The 24,827-nt window shown below is 39.9% G+C and overlaps 1 protein-coding gene across 1 annotated transcript in view; it reads right to left on the reverse strand.

Moving 5' to 3' along the window:
- Positions 1-24,827, reverse strand: part of ROBO2 (roundabout guidance receptor 2) — a 415,201-nt gene that overhangs the window by 112,848 nt on the left and 277,526 nt on the right. Inside the window, exons 5-6 of the mRNA XM_088539329.1 lie at positions 17,333-17,471; positions 2,213-2,340 (exon numbers count right to left, since the gene is read on the reverse strand). Of these exons, the coding sequence (XP_088395455.1) occupies positions 2,213-2,340; positions 17,333-17,471 (267 nt within the window). The remainder of the gene's footprint in view (positions 1-2,212; positions 2,341-17,332; positions 17,472-24,827) is intronic.

The following is a 24,827-nucleotide window of genomic DNA, read 5'->3' on the forward strand; positions in this document are numbered from 1 at the left end:
AGCACACAAGGACCTACTGAGTCCTCACCCTCGCTTTTCCAACGCACCTCCCATTTCTGCCTTTCTCATGCATCATGTATCCTGGGATTCTGGGGCTTCCAGAGTTATGATATATTCCTTCTCCCACAGAGAGAGGGAGGAGGAATAGGAGCCATATGCGCCTTCCCAAGAGCGAGCATGAAGGCCGAGTCACAGAGCGCAGGTTTGGCTAGTTGTGGCAGCGCAACGCGAGCTCCTGCCTGCATCCGAGGAGATGGAGCCGCAGGGTGGGAGCGCAGGGTTTGCGCGTGCTGCCCGGCTGTGCAGAGGTAACTGCAGGGCACCCGCACGGAGCCAGGCCCCCTCCGAGCGGGTGCTGAACTGCCGCGCTTGCTCTCGCTCCTCTGCACAGTCTCAGGTGAAACTTGAGGAGGACTGAGCATTCAGAGCCAAGGCTTTCTGTGATTAAAAGGGCCATTGCTCCTGGCCCTTTTAAGTCAACGGGAGTTTGCCCAGCCTTTTGTTAAAAGAAAATAAGGCTTCTCATTGAGTTCCTTGGCTTTTCTCATTCTCTGTCATATCCTAAACATTTAATATGCTTGTAATATTGTGGCTTCCTTTGTGTTGAATAAACACTACATATTTAACTGTAAATGACAAGCCCAGGGGGAAAAATACCCAAGATAATGAAAACCTGCTTTTACTGCAGGAAAATAGATTACATTATTTATTTCCTTGTTTTTCCTTTTCTCCTTAATTTGGTCAGGCTCAAGCTTCAGTGATTTGAAGGGATTTTTTTTGTTTGCTTTTAGTCACTGTTCATATCACAAGGCTAGGGCAGCAAAAAATAAGTCTTGTTCCAGTAAGGTATACAGCAGACAAAATTATAGTAATTTTTAAAGGCTACCGAATTGGTGGCCAGACTTGTTGGGCATTACAGTTCTGCCTGTGACAAAGAACAGAGTGACAGTATTTCTGGGAGTTCACCGCAGGGACTATTTTTCTCATTTTATAAAATGGAAGTGCAAAATCTCAGGCAAACGTGCAGCAGGTAAACTTAATCCTTCAGCTTACAACAGGTAAAACTGCATTATCGTGTATTATCTAAAGTGAACACTAGGTAATATTTTAGTACACAGATTATTACAATACTCTTTGTTCTTTGTTATAGACAACCATCTCTTCCCTACAAAGACATTGGTGGTTTTTCTCGCCCCCTTTGAATTCAGCAGATTAAACTGAACTGTGTCCATGCATTAAATGGATGGAAATGGAAGCTGGCCTCTTGGGTCAGTTGACCCCAGTTCTAATAAAGCAATCCATTGAGACTTTGAACATTTGATTTAATGTGTATGAAAAGAGGAGCACAGATAAAGCTAAAAATGTTTTTATTAACCTTTCACAGATCTACTGAAAACCGTCAGCATGCACCACTAAGCTGTGAAATAGTGTCTGCATGATATCCATTGTGCCAAATTGCTGCTTATCTTTTGAAATGAAGTAATAACTATTATGTTCTATTTGCTCATAGAGAACCATTAGCCCACAAACTTTTTCTCTCCCCATAATCTTTAACATATCTATATCTACTGTCACAAAAGACATCTTGGCAACTCATAATTCTACTGGTCTTAAAACCTCCGCAGCACATCAAACAGCACTGTATAAACACCAAGTGGATACTAGAGACCAATATGTTTTAGGAGAAGAAATGTTAGTCTTTGCCTTGCAATAACCACAAAATTTAATTAATATTTTCTCTTTTTTGGCTTGGGTTTATCTTTCAGATAAAAAGTAATGGCAGAGAATTTAATTATGGCAGAGCTAATTGCCTAATAATAGTTTCTGCATTACATTTGGTATGAATAAACAAAGAAGTTACTCACTAAGCTCCTTGTATTTTTTTTTTTTTTAGAACATGGAACACAATTGAACTGATGCCTCACATCTTAAATTGTGGGCCCATGGTTATGTATTGTTTGCTTCTGCCTACATATGTATCTGCTCTTCAGCAAAAAATATTGGAACAGATCTTTAACTGCAGGAAGATCCCATCCCACTCAAGTAAACGGAAATTTTATCTTCTATAGGATGAGGGTTTCACCTCTGCTGCAAGTCAGTGCAGCACCCACAACTGCAAAGGATGCGTGCAACCCCACCAACAGCAGGGAAGGACATGGCGTTAGATGATCCGTATGGGAGACACAAGCCCTCCCTGCATGGGAATGCTCACCTCGGACAGTGAGGGTAGCAGAGGCTTCCACTTTCCCAACTCGATTCTCGGCAATGCACGTGTAGGTTCCTTCATCTGTGCTCATGGCCTTCTTAATGCGCAAAGTATAGTCATCTTTGATGTCATACCTGCGACACAGAGAAGAACAGAAACTCATTCAGTGGCCAACAGAAATGAACAAAACCCGTCACCTGGCATATACCAGTCTGTACCGATCTTGGATCCAAGTCAGAAAGATAAATTACCAGCTAGGATTAGACAATTCCACCAAGTATTAATCTTCATGACATTTTTATTGCACTCTACATTAGTTAGAAACTTTACATAAAATTAGTATTGCCATGTTCACTCAGTATTAGAGCTTTATTAATATCACTCTCTTTGCCCTTGATCTAGAGAAATATGGTAAAATTAAGCTATCACATATCAGTTAGCAACACATGACAGCTCAGGTTTATCATGCCTTTAACTAAGCGAGCTACATACTTCACCTTTAGCTGATTTGGAAATTTTTCTTTAAAAATACTTTTTGCTATAGCAGCAACCCCTTAGGAAAACTGCAAGCATGTTGGTAGGATTGGATACTACTCTATTACAAACAACAAAGAAAACTTTTAAGCTCTGGAAGATAATATTTATTGAAAAAGCACATTAAAGGGAGATTTATCAATTTAATGTAAATACTACACTGTGATTCATTAGAGTGGACAATAACTTTTTTCTTCCATTGAAAGCAATTGGAAAAAAAAACAATTTTGGTTTGTCTGTTTCTTTGCTTCTGCTACTGTGATAACGTTAAAATTATGGGGATGTGTAAAATTCAAAATAATGCAAAGTACTTCAGTATGCAGTGAACATTCATTCACAAGGCATTTAGAGTGCTTACATCTAGAAGAATATTCTCAGTTAAACTGTTATCATTCTGCAAAAGTTAAGCTTAACAAAATATTTTAGGCTCTGATCCAAAGCTGATTAAATTCAACAAGAGATTTTATCTTTTATGAAATTTCTCTGGCCCCTGAATCAGAAAAGACCAGTTTTCAGCATGAACATTTTATTCTCAAAACACTCTCTTGAAAGATTATTTTCAACATTTCATCTATACATAAAATGCCCGACACCTGAATTAATTCATTATGAATCTACGTTTAGCTTCAGATTCTCAGGTGCCAAATAGAGAAAGTGGTGCACAGCACTAGAGTAACACATAGACCCAAGGATACTTGAACACTCTGACTGTATAAACTCTCACCACATAACTCCAAACAAGTAATCTACCTTTTCTCCATTACACACACAGTAAAGACCTTGTAGGCTTGTTCAGTAATCATATTGCAAGGATATACGACGGCACGCTTACAGGTAGGTACGTAAGAATATAACACAGTCAGTTACATGAATTCAGCCTTACAATGTGAGCAGTGTTAAAACACCTTGGGGACTTCAGATGTTAATTTCTGTGTACATCATTATTATACATTGCTATCAGCTCTTTTATTTTAGCATGTATACTATGCATTTGCATATGATGCACTCTCTACAACAGACCCAAAAGCATCTTGACCAAAGGATCCCATATGTTGAAGTGTTCAAAGTTCTCTGTATTCTGTAAATCCATTTCATGTGCTAGCAAAAATGAAATAAAAAAGAAGACCAAATGAAGACTAACTATTCTATCAGGCACATATCTAAACAGGCACATAAACATAGCTAGCTCTTTCTTTAGATGCCACACTTAGTTGTATGTACATGCATTGTCTAAGATTTAACTAATGAATAAGGGATATGCCAATGGGTAGAACGAGAGGATGCCATGGCATACAGAAAAAACTGTTAGCACCATTATTTTGCTAGTGTTGCTCTATTAAGGAGCAAATAAAACAGAGACCTTAATATTCAGTTTCTGGATAGTACAGAACTACTGCTTAGTAGTCAAAAAGCCATATGCAGTTGAGGCACATTTTTTTCTGGACTCCTCACTAAATTATGCAGTTCTGCATACTGTGCTGCACTAATTAATGGTAAACAGAAAACACTGCTTTCGTATGAGAGCAAATGCAATTTGACTCCCCTAAAAAGCTCAAAAATATGACAACAGCATCCCGCAATGATGTGGCAGTTATTGTCCCTGGCCACCACAGAGCTGCAGACAAGAGAAAACGCTTATTTTCTTGACACAAGGCCAGCCCTAGGGGACCGAAAATGTAAGGCTGCCTTCAGCTCCTTCAGGACGGCAAAATCAGGACCAGCTGTAGCATAGACATGAGCTGCAAACAGGAATCGTGTGTATGAAGTTAGGCAACAATTAGCTATTTATTTTGCTACATGGACTTTATTATTTATCATTATTCTCACTGCCGCTTCCCTTTCGCACCTTTGCGGGTGCCCGCCGCGCGGCCCGCTCGCCAGCGCGCCGCCGAGAGCAGACGGGCAGCAGGGCCGCGCGCGGCCACTGGAGCCGGGGCGCGGAGCCTGGGCCGGGGCCCCGCCGTGCGCCCTGGGCGGCAGCTGCGCCGCTCGCCGCCACCTCGCTGTGGTGCCGCGTGGGGCCACCGGGCCGATCGGCTGCTGCGAAGCCTCCGCGGCCACCCCGCTCGCCGCCGGCCACCGCGCAGACAGGCCAGGGCCTGCAGCGAGAGCGCCGCTCGCGTCGCCCGCTCGGGCCGTGGAGCAAACATGGCGCAACGAGAGCCCGGTTATCCCAGCCGGCCTACGCAACGAGGCCATGCTGGGTTTTGGGACCACCCGGCTAGGACGTGGCCATCGAAGCAATTAGATGCGCACGCAGATGGGCTCGTGGGACATCCGAACCATCTGCTGTCCCGAAGTCCTGACACGCTGCCCCTCAGTCATCTGTTCAAGCCACCCTGTGCACACAAGTCACCGCGGTTCAGTGATGCGCTCTGACAGACGGAGCAGGCAGCGAGGAGAAGGAAACTGGCTCCTCGCCGCGCGCACCGCAGCACAAGGAGCCTGTCTGATAAGCAGACTGTGAAGTAATAAGGTGTGAAGCCTTGATATTTTTGCATTCTTTCTGTTTTTCAGACATCCACCCGTACAGCGCTGAACAAGGAATCTTCTCTTCCCCTGGTCCTGGAGCCTCATATTTCCACAACAAGGTGTTTCCATCTGAGTTTACGTAGAAGTTGTTAACTCTCATCTGGATTATTGTCACTGACACTGGAGAACCAGGCTCTCCCTGACTGCCTTAATACCAACCACAGACGCTTGGATTGCTGACGGAGTGGCGAAAACCCACCAAAGCATACTGGTCAAGCTGGTCCCCAAGTCTGCCAATGTACAAAGAAAGAGCTGCCTTTGAAATGCATGCAGTGTCAAGAAACACCTTCCAACATATTACCCAAATATTGCTGACTCCTAGCCAAAAAAGGCCAAAACGCAGCACAAAATGCAGTGCCTCAGGCATCAGTTTCCTACGTTTATAGCCATCTAATTGATTTTAAATACTTCTTTCTGTTAAACATTTGGAGTTTCTTAACCTTTCATTTTAGCTTAGACTTCAGCCATCACACTGAGTTGGGAGATGTCTTTTAAACAGCAAGGCAGCCCGGGTGCAGATGTAAGGCAGTCACTTGTAGGCATCGCATGACATAACTTCTGTTCTACAAGTCTTGGTTAGAGCAGGTCTGCTTTTAATTAGCTGAGGAGGATGGGGGGAAGGGACTGGAAAGGAAGAAAGGAACAGAAACAACAAGCAGATGAGAAAACATTGCTGGTGAGGAAACTCCAATAGAAATGGGGTGATTTTGAGTGAAATCTGGCAGTCTCTGGCACATATGAATGCATTCATTGTTGCTAGTTTTGATTAATGACAGTTGTACAATAGTGTGCTGACAGCCACTGCCATACAGACACTTTTTTTTTTTTTTTTTGATATGAAACACTGCTGAAAATGCAACCCAATCAGATTTGGCCCCCAAACAACATGTGCTATCATCACTGTACCGTGAATTGAGATTGATTGGTAACCAGCTGTGACAAAGTGGGAAAAAGAGCCTTGTCTTTTCAAGAAAAGAAAAGAAGAAAAATAAAAAACTGAATTGTGTCAAAACCATTACCATCTGCTCAACCAAATAACAAATAAAACAAAACACATTAACTGTTTTTAAGTATTGCAAGTTAATGTACCGAGGTTGGATTCATGCATTGGCTTAAAGATCTAAGCATAATCTTGAATTATACTGTTTTTGTCACAGTTACTGTTTTTTTCCCCACATTCAAAACTGTATCTGTCCTTGTCCTCAGCCTCCACTCTTCCACATTTACCAAATAAAAGAGAGAGAGAAAATATACTGATGTTAGAGAGAAGTTTTTGCAGTGCATTTTTTGCATTTCATATATATGTATGCATTTCATTATTTGCATTTCATAGGAGTTTCACAGAACTCCTAGATTTCCAGATTTTTCAAAAACATGCATGCAGTTATGCATTAAAATATATGCACTTCTTTCTCTTTTGCAGGCACGGTTAGCACTACTGTGTTGTCAGTTGGAGTCTTTACACTCCTAGATATCCAAATAGGTCCAATTGGCAATGCAAGAATGTACTTACTTCAGCTCTGCAAGTTGAACCTATGAGAATGTATTATTAAGCTTATAGAATTCACCAAATCCGAATCAAAAAGACCTAATTCTTCTAAAAGAGAGTCTGCAAGTGAAAAAGCCAGACCTCTTAATTGGTATGAACTGATGGTGTTGGCCTCAAAGGAGTTGCATCAGTTTATACCAAATGACTGCATCCTCCTAAAATATAACTAAACTAAAAAAAAAGTACCTAGACTTTGTAGGCTTTCCATTTTTTTAAAGACAGTATAATAATCATTTTGCTCTCTTTTCCAGGCTATAGTGCAATGCATACACAAAGCTTCAAGATTGTTCACAGCATAATTAGGGAACGTAAATAAGGAGATGCTACCAGCAAAAAAATAAAGTAAAATAAAATAAAACAAAAGTAACAGGAAGTATTTAAGGAGGCTTAAGCTTCTGCCACCACTTTTTTTTTTTTTTCTCTTGTGTGTGTGGTGCTGGCTCCTAGACTATGTGTGCCAGATGGAGGGAGCCGGAGAGGAACTGCAGATGAGAGGAAGCACGAGCCTGCTACCTGCTTCAGCCTCGCCGTGTGATCCAGAAGCGGAACGGAGAGCCTCTGTTTCCATCTGCAACACATCCACCCCTACTGCCAGTTCTCTTCCAAGAAACATTTACCATTCTTTTTTTCCACTTACATCCCATGTATTGACAAGTAGAAGAAGAAGAACAAAGATATATGAGGTACGGGGTTTTCTGAAGGAAAGATAAGGGAGCTTGCTTTCCCTAGCAAAACCTGAATCAGTGACAGAGCAAGAATGGACATATTCGGGGTACGGCCTTTTAATTACGCTGTTGTACCCCTGAACTCAAAGCTGCCAAGTGCTGGTGGCTCTAAGATGCAGTTTCAGGCTATGAAAAATGAGTTAGCAGGTAACTAGTCCTAAGGTTGCGATAGGACAGCTGCCACTCAATTATACATGTTCAAATTCCCATTACTCATTGGCCCAGCCATTTATACCACAGAAAAGTATAATGCGATGTGACATTGCCTCAGATTTCTTAGCGCGATGTATATATGCAATCAATCATATAAACTGGTTTATTGGCTTCATACCAATGAAACGGGAAAAGATCTGAGTTACACTCGTCACTATTCACTATTTTGATTTTATTTAAATACACTAACAGCAAATGCTAGTTTTGTCCAAGACCATTTATGGTTTGTTTTCAATATTCTTTGCAATTGAAATATTTGACACTTTCAATTGCAATAACATAAAATGCAAAACCACACTGTACTATGCCTTACACAAAAGCATTCCATGAAATGGCCTAAATCGCATTAAAAAAGTACCTAACAAACAATTACAATCATGGTGCCAACATTGTGAAACAATATTTGTGTCCAAAGAATCATTTTTCTAAGTCTTTTGGAAGCAATATTCTATGTAATACTACTCTGGTGTATGAACAAACATGCGAGAATGCCCATGACTAGTACTTTGGAAAACGCAGTAGCCACATGCTCAGAAGAGAATTGAGACAGGAAAATGGGATAAAATGTCATTTTATTCCCACTGAAATAATTTACATACACATAGAGGTTAAGAGCAAAACATATGCTTGGGATTCAGTGACCAGGAGTTTAGATGGAACCCTTATCGGGTACCTCTACATTTCTGTTTGCACAGAGAACTACTCATAGGGAATTACCACATGATAATTGTCCAAAATGGGCTTCTGATTTGATTTCAGCTGCAGACAGATCTCCACATTTCAAAACCTGGAACTTTGGTGGAAGCATGAGCTAAGAGAGCATGTAATGACTTGGCATGGAGACCTAGCCTCCCGTCACCACAAGCAGACCTTTACCTCACAGATGAGGCACATTTGTCAGGCACTTGCTGAGATTTGTGTTCTTTCTGCCTATGCCATAATTCATCTATCAGAAAAAGGTCCTTGATTCTCAGGGTTATCTGCTCAGCACATCATTGAAATTTATTTTAAGGAAAAAAGAAAATACAATTAAAAAAAAAAAATGACTGGAACACAGTAAGATCCTCTGAGCCAAGACTGCCATGTTGCACTCACTAAACATGGTTTTATGCAGTTTGAGTGTTTTAATTTTTAACATAAACATACAGATTACTACTAGCTTGAAACAAACAGAATCTGTGCTGGCCTGTCTATTATTTTTTGCCTTAAGCATGACGAATGATTATGATAAACTTGTCAGAGAAACTAACTGAAATATTTTCTAATCTGTATTTCAAATCAGTAACCAACCATGAAGTGGTAATTAAAGATGAAGTCATGGTAATGTTTTAATGAAAGTGCCTTCAATTTATAGTTGAGACAAAAGTCATATCATTCAGAAGCATGTTTTGCGAATGTTTAGCAATTCTTGACACAGGACTTACCAAGAGAAACCGGAAAACGGCTAAACATCAGTCTTTTAGGGTTTTCATTCATTTTTTGTTTTGCTTTATTTTAAATGGAAATGGCTTAACTTTTACGTACCATACAAAGACGGAATGTACCTGGAATGAAACAGAAGAGATCTCTCACGATCTGGCAGGATGCTGCCATTCAAGCAGCATCGACAGTGCTGTGGTTAGAGCTCTTATTCCCACTTGAGCATAACTGCTAGCTTCCCTTTCCCCTCTCTTCCTGAACTTATACTGAAAAATGTTCATGCAGAATCATCGTTAATTTTTCATTCTATACTTTTAATAGCCAATAAACTGATAGTAGTGAGCCTAAATTGCTTGATATCCTCCCTACTTACCATGAAAGCAGGCTACCTCAATATTTTGCAACACATAACTACAATGTATAAAACAATGTGACTACTAACCTCTTACTTACTATACTCAGCTTTTCCTTTACTAGAAAAAAATCAGATGCTAGAAGGGGCAATTGTCATTGGAGTGAAATTCTACATGAAGTTTTTTGGATCTCTGCTGCAAGACCATTTATTTACAGCAGCCTTCATTGACTGAAAAATTCAGAGAAATCCATGTTTGAGGCTCCTACAGTAGCACTACATTTTGTTTTAGAATTCTGCTAGTGACTTCATTAGTTCTCTGAAATTTAACAACTTTAGCACGTTTAATGAGAGAGAGTAATAAATAAACTGTTTTCTTGCGGCAAGCCTATCACACGTGCACTGCCAGTGATTGCTCCAAAGATCACCACTGGTTCACATAGCATGAAGAGAAAACACTGAGGCAGGACCACTAGTTGACACTGTTCCTTTATGGTTGTTGTCCATGAAGTTGTAAAGCTATTTTCCCAACCTTGACCCTTGTGTAAGCAACTGGAGCCTGTTTTCATGAATCCACAAACAGACTGCCTGAAACAATAGCTCTTCTTCAGCTCTGTGGGGAGAACTGACACTTAACAAGAAGCCAATTTAAATGTCAGTGTTATTAACCGTTTCTCTGCTGATCTGTCTAGCAGGGAAGTGCACCTAATACTTCAGTTCAAAGTACTTGGCATTTTATCCAAACATAAAAGCCGGATGGGAAACAACCAGCACGTTAGACTTTACACCTTTGGGACAACCAGGAGATCAGACCTTTACAGAATATTATTCATACCATGCCACAGGAAAATTAATAATCAAAAAATACTATATTTTTCACTTTTATTTGGCCATGTATTCTCTTAGAAAATGCTTCCTGCAAGGACCATTTTTCCCCGTATAGAACAGCAAGGCACCACTGCTAGGTAAAACATCAGCCGAGAGGGTTTCTTACACAAGAAATCCAACAGGATAAAGTTTCCTAGTGGGGGTACATCATTTTAATGCTCTATACAGCAAAACAAACCAGTTCCTGCTCTCCTCCTGCCTCAGTCCCCCTCCCCATCTTTGAATGACATCTCTGGCTTGACAGGAGAAGTTTCCTCAACTGAGTCAACACAGCAGCTAATAAACATGCTGATATTGCACTCTGTTGAAAGCTGCCCGCGCTCTGCCAGGCTGTGTGCACTCTGTGTCTGCTGCATTACAGCCTGCCATGCGTCAACCATGGGCTGCATTACACCCTAGATAACCACAGCCTCTGGAAAACACCCCTGCTCCCTCCAGATGTACATAAAGAATACAAATAGCATATTAAACCTCTTTCTTTCGCTGTCTCCTTTTGCCTAGCTATTAAGAACATCCAATCTTCTTCCCTCTGCTCCTCATAAAGGGAGTTAATCTCTCCTTGATGGTTAGCTTGGATGGAAACAAAAGATGGGCATGCAAATCACGCCAGATCTACCCAGAAGTGATGGATAGTACACATGATATAGCTAATACAAAACACATCCTTTTCCCTGATCCCTTTTATTTAAAACTGTTAATTGGTATTAATTGCAACAGAAATTTGCTGATGTAACCAAAGATTATATCCATTACACTTCTAAAACACACTCTTTACTCTAATTAATTTTCAATACACATTAGACTGCATTTTGTTATAAGCTGCACAAAGATTAACTCAACCACAGCAGACAGCACTGTAGTGTTATTAACTCATATTTCACTGAAAGGTCATTCTCCCCTTTGGTTGTATCCATAGGAGGCTGTAGTTAAATACCTCACTGTCCCATCCGCAGAATATAAATGGAATTACATAGCATTGCTCTTAGTCACAGAATATCACAGTTACGCTGTTTCTTAAATATTACTGTCTCTCTGGCTCACAGGGCCTGATTCTGAGACTATGGTGAAATGTAAATGCAAAACATTCCTGGCTATCGCCTTCCCTGGATGCCCTTTTAAAAAAAATCTAACCTTTCTGAATACAGCAGGATAAGACTGGGGTGAGTTGTATTTAAATCCTTCTCAAAGATGTGTATCTGGTAGGAAGTACGGGATTTTCAAAATCATTCACCCTTAGTTTTGAGCCTGCAAGAAACCGTGGAGGAGAGCATGGAAATTAGAGCACTTGCTGAAAATCCACGCGTATCAGAAGTGTGACAGGCAGGGCGCCTGCCCAGAGCACGCGTGTGCAATTACTGTCAGGCACAAAGAAAGAGGCCCGTTTTAAAAACATAGCAAGAATAAGTCAGCTACAAAGGCCTCTGTTGTTGGAGCTAGCAGGTATCTTAGAATAGGCTAAGTCTGAACAAAGTCATAAATGTAGGTGAGGTTCAACTCACAGTGCTGTCATTTACAACAGCTAAGCAAAATACACATAAGATCTGCATTCTCAGCAAGCAATGACAATCTTTTTATATGTTTAAGGATGTGTGTGACTTTCAAGAACAGAAATTGCTGAAATAATTTTTAAGGAATACTCTTAATTTTTAGTAAAAAAGGAAGCCTCCTGTGTGGTATAGAGTTTTCACTGCTGGGTGTCGTTTAATCGCCGATATTCTCTGAACCCTGAGCAACACGCTTGGTGCGAGCTGTGCCCGTCCCATCCCGAAGCCCCACGCAAGGTTTGGCTGCCTGCGGCCTCCCACTGCGCGGGCGGCACGAGGAGCAAAGCCCTCTTCCTGCTGCTGCAGTTGCCACTTTTCATCTCCAGCACAATATTCATCTAATCAGACAGTGCCTGTAAATGCAACTTGCAAGAGCAGGTTGTAATTTCATTAAGGATGTATTTATTGAGCTAAACCAGCTGTTCTGGGTGGAATGCAAAAAAAAAAAAGACCCATGTGATTGCTACTCAGTCATTTTTAAAGCAACTGAAAGAAATATTTGCTGAGCTAACCTCATTCTCCCATTGAGCTGGTACTGCTAGGTTTTTCTATGTAAGAGGTTTAAACAGTTATTATAGTGTGTCATAAATTTTAACTTGTAATTGAAAATCTCTCCACTTCCTCAAGAAAAAAAAATCTGTATTACTTGCTATGTAATTACAGGCTACGCAGCTGCTCTCTTCAGCTTTGCTAGGAAATCTGAAGACATGAAACACTGCACAAACCTTATTCAAATTTTATTAAACTGCTTATCAAAGACATGTCACTCTCATACTGGAGGCTCACAAATAATACCACCTTCTTCCTATTCTTGGGACTTAAAAGCAGATGAATCAAAAGGAGATCCTGGCCATACTAAGTTACAAGTCAGTACTGCAGTTCTTGCCTTTCAGAAGACCATCAGGTACTTTGCAGGATAATATGATCTCCATTTCTGCCAAGCAGTCAGCAAAGGGAAAACTAGCCACCTGAATGTGTGATTGGAAAGAGCTCCACATATAAAGATGAGCTTTAGTAATTTTCAAAAGACCCACAGCCACCTTTGCCTCAATTATTTTAGTGCATTTTTTGTGCTGTTTTCTTGTGTCACGTACAATGAAGGGAATTCTATTCATGAAATAGGGAGCCTCACATTGCTGCCAAAGGTGTAAGACGAGGGACCCCACAATATCCTGTTCACCTTCAGTAATCTGACATGAGTCATACTTGATTAATTATTCCCCAGCCTTTGTGCACTGGGGAAGCTATGGTTTGACGCTGAATTTTTAGAGCAATTAAAATAAAATATACACTCTGTGCCTGTATGCTCGATTCACAACACATTTCAGTCTTGGGTCACTGGTTCAAAATGGACAGCTTCGGGAACAAAGCTTTGCACCCCCCGGCTTTGCACCCAGGCTTTGCATTGTACGTATGGTCTCCCTAGCGGTGCAATATCAAAATTCTTAACAGCAAAACATTATTTTGATGGGACTGGTTTATGGTCTACAAAGAATTTTCAAGTCTGAAGATTTAATTTAATTTATTATCATAAAGGAGTTATGAAAATGGTTAGCACAAGCAGAATATTGCCACTGTTTCCATTTGCACTGGGCGCTTCTTAGCACCTTACTTCTTACCCACAGATGCACAGAAAAGCTCCGTGATGAATACCAAGGTCTTTGAAATTTCAGGATAGTTCTATTAAATTTTGGAAAAGTAACTCCCTTTGACTGCTACTGATGTTTCTTTTCCAAATTTGAAAATCCTGTAGGAAAAATAGGAAGCACTTTAAGATTTTAACTGTGAAAATGTGGAATCTAGAAATAGCTGAAATTTGGAATGAAGCTTTGCACCTTCAGACCAATCTGATTTCTACCTATTCTCAGTTTCAAAGCATGGCAGTTTGAAACTTTTGGGGTGATTACATAAACAATTCAATAAAATCCCTGAATTATGATTTTAAGTACTAGTATTTTCAAATCTTTTAGTCTCTTTAGAAGTTGCTTTTATTTTTTAATTCAATCTAATTGCAGCTGAGTTGCACTCAGTTCACCAGAGACCTTTATAATTAAAACTGTAATAGTCTGAAATTCTTTCCAATTATTACTCAGCAAACCAACTGGTGGAGCTGTTTACATATGTCATTAGAACTTATTGTGATTATTTATTATCTCTTTGATCTCACCTTTTCATCAAGAAAGCTAAAAGGAAGTAGGATTAAAATTTAGAGAAGGATTTTTTGAAAGACTATGCACTCAGTAAGAGGGATTGTGATACAGAACAAAATCTCTGCCCTTCACCGGGAGTAAACTACAGAAACAGTATACATGCAAAAATTAAAAATTCAATTTATCACACTCCGTTGTCACTGCCATGGACACTTTTGAAAACTGAACTAGCAGCAGAAAAAATAACAGATTGGCAATAATTGTTGTAATAAACACCTACTACAGTAATCAAGGGATGATGCCACAAAAAAATTATTGAAAAAAAATAGACAGATGTGCAAAGAATGGTTATTAGCTGTAGAAACAAGAACTTGACACTGAAAGCTGTAAGACAAACAGCTGCGCAGAACTGCTCAGAAGAAGGGCTTATTTATATGGAAAGAATAACAAAGGGAATTCTTTGAGGGTTTCATACTTTAGTATAGATCTTACAGTGCTTAGAATACAGAAGTTCAGAAGACAAAAGCTAGGTTCTGGCTAAAAAAAAAAGAAAAAATCTCTTACCATCAAGGAGGAAAAATTTATCTTCTCAATTATTGAAAATTAAAAATAAAACTATTATAAGATCACTTTTTTACCCAATAATTCAGATTACATATGGATAAATTTCTTTGTCTACATTTAAAAAAAATATAGGGAAAAGAAAGCTTTTCTTCCAGATATCTCAAATTTAGCTTCTTTGACTGGCACAGTCTGGAAACTTCCACTCTTTGGTGATGAAGACTGCTGATGTTTATAGTTATATAAATTACATATTTGTTTTAGAAAATAAAGCATAGAGTCCTGCTTATCAGAGATGTTTGCTTTTGCAGTGTAGATTCTGGATTATGCTCGACAAGCACAGCACACATGGCTCAGGTGGTGGCAAGTCCCTCCATGAGCAGCAGCTGTGGATCTCCTCCATCAGGTGAGAGGGTCTCCAGCACCCAATTCTGAACTGTGGCCCCTTCCTTGCTCATCCCTATGATATTCTGGGAAACAGACATGAATAAAGCCACATTCTCACTTCTAATTTTTATATGCCAAAATACAGGGAATGCAGTGTTAAATAGTAGTGTAAAAAAGAACACAACTTTGAGAGCAGTTTCTATGCCTGAAGTTGATTACCATCAGAAATTATCTGATGAACCTCCCCTTCCTTTAATGAAGACCACAGTGAAACACTTCCAATACTTTCTATTTCATTTCTTCTTCTCAGAGATCATAAATGAACAAAAACAACCTCAGAACACATAGTGCTAATGCTATGTTCTCAAGTATAAAAGAGAAAGAAAGAACAAAGCTATTAAAAGCAAATTAACTCATGGAATATGCAACTTAATCAAAGGCACTGTCAGTACATCATGTATTATTTCTACTTATGAGACCTAAATGTAGTCATGACTTAAGACTACAGCAGCAGTGAAACAGCAAGACATTAAATCATTGAAGCACAATGTAGTTACTATGGGCTACTCTACAATGCACAGTTAAACAGTGAGCAAAGAGAAAAATTCATCCTGACATCAAAAAGTTTGCTCTTCAGAAAAATATTTTATGCATTGGATGCACACATCTATGAACATAATTAACGAAGAAGCTATGCCATTTTAAAATTTGTTTTAAATTGCAAAGAAAGATAAAATTTCAAAAATCATACAGATAAAGAAACATTTTTCCTGTATTATGTATTACTAAATTAATAATTACATGAATCTATTTAAATGCATGATTGCATATTCAAAGAAAATATATTACAGTGTTGAGGATATGGAAATTCAGACAGGTATTCTCCAATTCCAGCTTTGTTATTTTATTAAATATTTTGACACAGAGAAACAAGATTATAAATCCAAGATATAAACATGACAAAGTGCTGTGTGGCTATCAGGAATTTTGCCACCAGTTTTCATGAAATGGTAAGTGACATTAAATGCCATATTTAGCAATTGAAATGAAAACTGCCAGATAACAGTCTTACCCCATTTCACCTTGTTGGGGTGAATACATACAGCTTGCTGTGATAAAGAAAGCTGACAGCAATGTCTAACTTGTTTATAGCTCAGCCCAATTTAGCAGCGTGCTCACAGCACACTTAATATACACTGACAGGATCAAACAAGTCACCAACACCATTGCAGCTGCTCTTTCTTAAAGAGCACGATTGGAGGAGCAGAAATAACCCTGGCAGCCAGCCTGCATAAAAGACCATCAGTGTTTACAGCACTCATTCAATGGGCGGAAGACCTGGATTTTTTCCTTTCTTCAAAGTATGTCTGCTATGTTCTAGGAATGACCAACACTGATGGAAAACAACCAACCGCGGGGTGCGAAGAAGCTCTGCCTCATGTCTCCCATGGAATTTAACTGTACTGAGCAAAAAATGAAACAGGATTCACAAGGTCTAAAGGAGAGGACAGGTGAGGGAGGCACGGATTCTCATTCTTGTTCCCAGACCTATTTCTGTTTTTTTTTTTTTTTTTTTTTTTTGATTTGATAATGGCTCCAAAGCCTATTCTAGATGTAATTCCAGAAAGCAGGCATCAAATAAATACAGCATCCTCCCATTCTCCTGATTACTCAAGAATTTGCTCAGCATCTGTTCCAGATTAAAGGAATCTCTCTTGAACACAACTGGCCTGTTCCAGATGAAGCATTTCAACTTTGTTTTCCACTTCTGACTATTATTTCCACAAGTGGAAGATTTCCTTCTGACACCCAGCAGATACTGGGGAAGAAGCCAGCAGAGCCAGCCACAGGGTTCTGGTTCTAATTCATGCAGCCAGTGTGACAAGCAGCTTTGCAACTGCCTGGCCAAATTTTCTCCCTTTGGATACCAGCACGTGATTATTAAGGCTACTAGTAAGAGTAGCCTTAGTAAGACATTCCTAAAACTTTTTTTCCAAATTTTTCCTTTCCTCCAGCAAATTCAGTGAGTACTCCTATATTCACAATAACTCTGCATCAATTTCTTTCCTTCTGCCCAAACGTGTCACCTGAATAATTCAACTAGAAGAGGTTCCCCTGCTCAGCTGCCCCTGGAACACATTTTACACGTGCCAAAGAGCGGAGAGATGGAAAATAAAACTCTGCCATAATTTCCGGTAACGGGCGATATGCCTTAGGCAGTGACCCGGCGACCGCAACGTGGAAGCGTCGCGAGCGCGACGGGCACCCTCACCTTCCTCTCGGCAGGTCCGCGTCGTCTTTCCTCCACCGCACGGTGGGCTGCGGGTCTCCCTGCACCTGGCACCGGAACTCCACGGCCTCCTCCTCCAGCACCACCTGGTTGATCGGCCTCCGCAGGAACGTGGGCCGCTCTGCAGAGACACCAGAAAATCCCTCGGTGAGCCACAGTGCCAGCACACAAACTTTTGACTTTTCAGCATTTTTTCCCCCTTCTCCCCCACACAGAATGGAGGCAGGAGGCCGAGTTCCACAGACTCAGACAAGAGGAACAGATGCAGCGGCAGCCAGGTCGGAGATGGAGGCAGCTCTCACACGTGGCCCGAGCGCAGGCCCCAAGCGCTGCCAGGACCGCGGGTGCCACCAGAGCCCACCGCCCACGGAAAGGCCTCCCAAGCTGGGCCCTCCTCTGTGAGCGTGGGGGCTCAGCACCAGGCACGTGCAGGGAGCCATTTAAAAGCTGCTGCCTGCTCTAGGAACACATGAGTTGCCAGTGGCGGAATCCTGCCTTTGGCAATAATCAATGCCTCGATGCTTTGGATGAAAACGAGCTCTGTTACGAATCTCAGCCGAAAATGTACTACTGTACTGAGGTCAAACCTTCCCTGATCTCCATCACCAACTTCACCACGGAAAACTAAATTAAGCTCTGCATAATAAGTTCTGTTTACCCTTGTTATGTTAGCCTGTGCAGCTACAAATATTATTAATCATCATAATATTGCACAGGCCTGCTTAAAATCCAGATGCAGAGACACAATCTGATCTCAGTTATGCTGGTACAAATTCAAAGTACCGGTAATTTCATTTGAAGGGATGTCGCTGGGGTTGGTTTCCAAGTTGCCTTTGGAGTGCACAAATTTTGTTCTGTCCTCTCCTATCCATACCCACACTTTCATTGTCATAAATCATTTATGCCAGAGACAAACTGCTGTAAGACTGAGGTACATGAAGCAGGATTCCCACTCAGGACTGGTATTTTTATTTTAAAGGCATTTAAAACTGGCTACACACTTTGGATCACCTTTCATTCTCTGTACATTGACAAATATGACTTCGCTTTAAAAATTATTCAAAATTCACACAAATGTAAGCAATACCAGGCTGACTCTGGCAGTTTGTCCTGCTAACTACAGGGTTGAGTTTATAGGTTGACTATCCATGCTTATTAAACATAAATACAAAACATCCAGACAACATTAATAAGGTTGCAAAATCTTGCAGGCAGCACATATGAAGTGCCAAAATAAAGACTTTCTACATATCCTTTAATCACTCTCTGTTTATGCCTCATATGCCTTACTGGTTGCAATTATATGATCGCCTTACTCTTTTTTCCCCAAACATCCCTAGATTGTTGGTAGTCATTTAATGAAGAGGTGCTTAATATTTTGCTTTACTTGTACTATTTAGAGGGTGGCCTCCTATCATATTATTCGAACCTCAGTCCGAAGACAGATTTACTAATTTCCTCAGGACCTCAATTATACCTACCATAATACCATAAACAATTCCTTTATTTTCACAACTTTTCTCTGAGTGAAGTGTGATGGAGAACTAGAAAAGGAAGGTAAGAATGCCTCTAAATGGGTATGCCCAACAAGACACAGAATGTTTTTTTTTCCTTTTGAGAATTGTGCATTTTTTTTCTGCTATGTTCAAAGCTTAGATTCCACTGAATTCAGTCACATCTGGTAAAATGTTCAGCACTTGTACCAATAAGAATCTTAAGTGAGAAAATGAGGAACCCCAAAATGGTGCCCAGCTATTAGCAGTTTAAATGAATTACACATCAGCACATAGGAGAACCATTACAGAAGCGGTGATACCCATCAGCAGAGAAGGATGCATTTTGCCAGCAGAAGAGCAGGCACACTCAAGAGCCTTCTCCAGATGCTAAAGATGTGTTGAGGGAGCAGAGCTGCTTCTGCCCATCCCTCCCACACTCTTGTGCCATTCATCTTGTTGCCTGAGCTCTACCTTGCAGGTCCCAGCAGTTCTCGGCAAGTAAGTTCAGGTCTAGTCCTCCTCTCCACCCTGAAATCCCCGAAAGTTTGTTCCCTTTTCCAAAATCTGTGTATCAGCTCTGTCCAGTCCTGTCTTCAGCTCCTTGTCTGGAGTTGCCTTAAACAGGTAGTGTCTCTTCATCAGAGTTTTCCTTCTCTATGCACTGCATTCTGTCTCCTGCCTGTTCCCAGTCTCAGCTAGCTTCTGTCCTACCTGTACCTACATGCCTTATCCAGTCTGGGCCAGCGTTTGAAAACCCTTCTATTTTGTTCCATAATTTTGCCATTTTTTTCCAGCTGCAGCCTGGTTCCACAGCTGACTTGTCTCTTCCTCACCCAGAATATTGCTGTTCACAGCTCATGCCCAGCAGGCACACGAGTCCAGTCTCCCTTCCAACTATCCATGCCTCTAACTTCTTTATGTCTTACACCAAACTGCCTCTCTCCCACTCTTCATTTCATTTACACTCAAACTCATACAGCCCATTCCTGAATATTGCTGCAAGGAAAACTGTCTGGAGTAACCAAGCATCACCCCAGGACATTGACAGGACTACCACACTGCAGCTGCGGGAAAACTGCCGTTAACATCTACCTGGTCTCTGTGGAGTCTTAACTTATTTTATTTTCCAAGTCTGGAAAGTCTGAACTTACTTACTTTATTTTCCAAGAGGTTCATAATTAATTCAATCCTGTCAAAATTACTTGGAAAACTCCAAAATGTTCAATGTTCTTAGAAAAGAATGACTATTCTCACAAAGTTAAAATAAAAATGATAAATAAAATAACATTTTAAATAAATACAATAAATAATAAAAATAATCAGGTGAAGCAGACATTAGATATGGAAAACTTGGGATAAAGTAGTTTTAGTTTGGCAAGTTCGGCAAAACTGAAGAAAATAACTAGAACCTCAGCCTTCATTAATCTTAGTGATAAGCAATATCCTTGGTCTGTAATTTTGTGGATCTAAAAGGGAATATCTTAATGAAACTTTCTCTGGGTTAGCAAAATCCTATTCCCAAACTCAGCTAAAAGACCTCAGCCCAAACCTGCTCTGAGCTCAGACACACTATGCACTACACTTCAGATGATAAAGCTAAACTAGGAAATCAAATTAGAAAATTAAATCTAGAAATTAGATCCAGAACAGTATCCTCACAGGTTAAGATGACTTAAAGGTCCCCTATCATTCATACTATTTTAAAAAATTCTGCAGGTGCCTGCATGCAGACTTGGTCTGTGAGTGAAGTATTTTACACCATGTTTATAAAAGCTGCCGGTACACATCTAAGATACTAATGCATGCATATTTATGAAATTGCTGCTTGTGGCTATAAATGTTTCTTTACAGAAGATGGGAAAATAAATTCCCAATATATTTTGAGGAGAACCAAGCTGATGAGGCAGTAAGTGGTCCAAAGGCCGTTAGGCAAAACACTCAATTCCACAGCAAAGCAATTTAAGAGTATACCTGTTTCCTTCAGACCAGTTCCTCAAAACTGTATATTTTCCACAACAGTTAATATTTTTTGAGAAAATAAATAGCTACAAGAGTACTGATCATAGTTATCAAGGACATGCAAATTACAAGAAGTGTTATTTCCATTTTGCCATCATCTCTGCATTCCGCACAGTGTGAACCAGGAAAGAACAAGTTCTCTCTCGTGTTGTTTCCTGCATTTGTATCACTCAGACAACCCCTTGAATATGTCCAATAGCTAATTATACAGCTATAAAGTGATCAGAGAGAATGCCATTGCCAATGCAATTAACATTCTTTATGTGAGATTAACTGGATTTGAGTCACCTGCATAAGTTGCTTACAATGTTAATCTCTCAGGAGACAGAGCACTGCTTGCTTGAGCATGCTAAACAAGGAAGGCTTCCTCTCACAAGCAGGTCAGATATCGCTCCGGAGCCAAAGCTGAGAAAATGCCTCTTGACTTTTCCTTTCTCAATCATAACAAAGCCTTGTGCTATAATTAAACATTGTTACTCTGTCAACAGCATTCAGAACATAATATACTTGAGAAACAACAAGAAGAAGCAATAAATTAAAATTACAGACATATAATTTTTAATATAGCTGTTTTATAAGCTTTCGCTGAGTAAATAAAGTACCTGCTTGCCCAGACTTTCTCTAATGAATATTAAAAACCTTTGAAGAGAACTATAAAATAGGTCATGGTTATATGTCATGTCAACCAGTTGTGCTATTACTAGAGTGACCTTTATAATGTCGGAATAAACTTTGCTTGCACTTATAAAAGGGGATTTTTAAAGCAATTGGGATAGACACCTACAATATGTTGCAGTGCTTGAGATATGCATTGCAAGAAAACCTGAGTTAAATAGCTCAGTGGCTGCAATTCTCCAGAATTCATTGTAACTGGTAAAACAGAATCCTTTTCTTGCTTTGGGTGTTGACTTAAGTTAACCCCAGAACTCAATTTTTCCTCTATTTAACAATTGGTGTGTGTATCAAAGTCCATTAGAGAGAGTCTGATGACCTTCAGATGTATTACTGCCCTTCCTCTGCTCCTCAAAAACTTAGACAACTACATATGGGACCTCAATCTAATTAAAATGATCCTAACTACCCTAATATATTTTCTCTGCTGAGGCAACTGCTGGAGTGAAGGATTTGATTGTCCCTATAATGCAGAGACTCAATCTGATTTAGAACTGTTTTCTCCTTCTTTCCTGGAGAACTCATTTTTTAAAAATGCTTTCCTATTCTAGAAAGAAGCACTAAAAGTTGTAGGAAAAGGCTCATCTTGGGGAAGGACTTAATAGTAAATAGCTAAAAAAAGAAAAAAAAAAAAAAAAAGAGAAAAGAGAGAGAGAGAAAAAGCAACCAGCCAACCAAATCCTGCTCCTGCCTACTTTGTTCATCCTAGAGATCTGATGTAAACAAAAAAGTAACATTAAATTGAAAATAGTAAGTTTCTTTTAAGAACATTGCCAATATGGTATATATTTCATTAACCACAGCATGATCTGCACTACGTAAATTTCCTTCTGCCAAAATTGAAGACATCACACAAGGCTCACACTGAATTTGCGTGTACTGCCTATATTTGCATGTGCCAACCACTTTTCAAATAAGTGAAAGTCTAGCTGCAAAATCATGCAGTTTCATATTTAAAATCATTCTTCTATTGCCCCTCTTTGGGCATTTTATTCCTTTTTCATTTGTGGCTTTTTGGAGGTACTGCAAGCTTCTTCCCCCTACACATTAACCGAGGTCCTGCGAGCCTGGACAATAAAGGCACTGAACACTGTAAGTGGCACATGCAAATAACCTGGAATGATTTTTATCGTTCATTAGAGCTTTCTCCTTTAACACACATCTACGACTGTGCTAGTTTCAGGAACAGCTTTTCCTGAACACAAGGTCCAGACTATGGAGATTTAAATCAGACCTTTTTCAGGTAATATGATTGTCCTATTACAGCCTGTATCTGTGGATAACAAATATTGCAAAACTGTGACATCTCTTTATGAACTACCAAAAGCACATTGCAGGTGGCAAACGTAGAGATTTGAAGAAACACAGGAGGAGCTGTACTTTGAAGGACAAAATAAATACTGCTGGTTTCTCCATCCTGAACTGTGAGTGTACACCTGACTTACGTAGGTTTTCTGTGTGGCTGGGAAACTTGGGACTAGTTTGCAGGATAAGATGTGACAAGACCCTCTACTAAGGCCCTCTAAACATTCAGAGCTCAGGGAGGTTCAAAAAAAAAAGAGCAAGGGGAAGGAGGTCAGAATATCTCTGTCAAGGGGCTTTTGGATTTTCTCTCCTAACATGATGCTAGCTATAGTAAATTCTTTCTGGAACTTGTATCTCTTTCAACCTGACCTATCTGGAGAACATCAAACATATATATTCTTCAAGGATGAGACAAAAATACATCTTCATCCCACAGGACATTATTATCTGAAAAAAGATTCAGGTATCAGGGCTAAAATCAAAGATTAGTCTAAAACAATCTTTAATATAGCCAAAATGATAGATCTTTTTAAGTTATTTTTGTCCTTTTCTTGGTTATGATCCATGTTCTTTCAAGGCTTTTCTAAACGCATTTCATTCTTTTTCCACTGCCTGTTGCCCACCTCTTGAAGTCAACACATTAAGGCTCTCATCGATTCCACTGGACTACAGAATCAATATACAAGATACACATTGGACAGTGTCTACAACCTTGCTTTTTAAGTCCAGAGGAAACAAAAGGTGTTTAAAATCATTAAACATCTTGAAAACTTGAGTACAGTGCAACAGCACGAAAAAATGTCAAAAAAAAAAAAGGCTGAAATGGTAATCCTTACTTTATTTAATTCCTGGATTCATATTAGGTATTTGCATACCAAGCTTTCTTACATACCAAATCATGAATCATGTTTCTGTATTGCATCTGTTTGAATTCTCTTCAGCCAGGACATATGAGCCTAAACACAAATAAACCAGCCTAATTTGTATCACTTACACTTCTGAATTTGGCCTTTAGAATACAGCATGTGGATAGTAATATTATGCTGCCTCTCTCTGTGAATGTTAGCACTGATGGATTACTTACTAACTTCCTTTAAAGGCCACCTTGTCATCTTGCTCAGCTCCAAGATTACAGCTTGGAGCCCCACGAAAGCATAAACTAGTGCTTGGAAGAGAGGACTAACAAATTCTAATGGCATCAGCATCACTATTCAAAGAAGAGGGAAAATTTTGGGAAACACTGTTTATATCAGCAGTTTGTGTTATGACATTTTGCTGGGAAAGTTTGGCAATTTTCTGCTTGTAGAAGAATCATAACTGGGGAACAAAAGGAATCCAATCCGAACACCTACAGTGGACTGGCATTTACTGCAGATTAGAGCCTAAATACTCAAAATTATGTTTCTCATGAAGAGAGGGTGGGAAAAAAATCACTTACTTTGTGAAGGCTCTGCCTTCATTATTAATAACTACTTTTCACTAAAGGTTATTGCCTGGGCACCCATCTGGGTGGATATATTCCGCACATGGGAAACTTTTCTTTTCTCCTTCCACTTCTTTCCAAGGTTTTCATCGACCTTTTCTTTTTAACTCTAGAAAGGTGTAATCTTTCAGGCCTGGCTTCCCTGCTGTTCCTATCAGGCCACTAGTTACCACCATACTGACTCAGACTTTCCAGAGGCGACACCTCAAGCTAAATTTATTGCACAGGGAACCAGAGATCTGTCATGAGTGACATGCAGAAAATTAATTTCAGGTATTACAAAGAAACTTGCCGAGCCAAAAGTAACAAGTGGCCAACTCCTGGGAAGGCTTTAGAACTGGTGTGAAACAGTTCCATTTCCTGCAGAGCAGCATATTTACCAAGGCTCCTTCCAAAGGGGAGAGCGGGTTTCTTGGTTTGTTATTTGGGAAAGGTGTAGAGAAATTAACAAACAGCTAATTGATACCCTTTACTCTCCAGAATCCGCACTAGCTGTTAGCTA

Source organism: Tinamus guttatus, unplaced genomic scaffold (genome assembly GCF_059628265.1).
Source record: "Tinamus guttatus ecotype Peru unplaced genomic scaffold, ASM5962826v1 Tinamus_guttatus_pri_ptg001602l, whole genome shotgun sequence".
In the NCBI taxonomy this organism is placed as follows: domain Eukaryota; kingdom Metazoa; phylum Chordata; class Aves; order Tinamiformes; family Tinamidae; genus Tinamus; species Tinamus guttatus.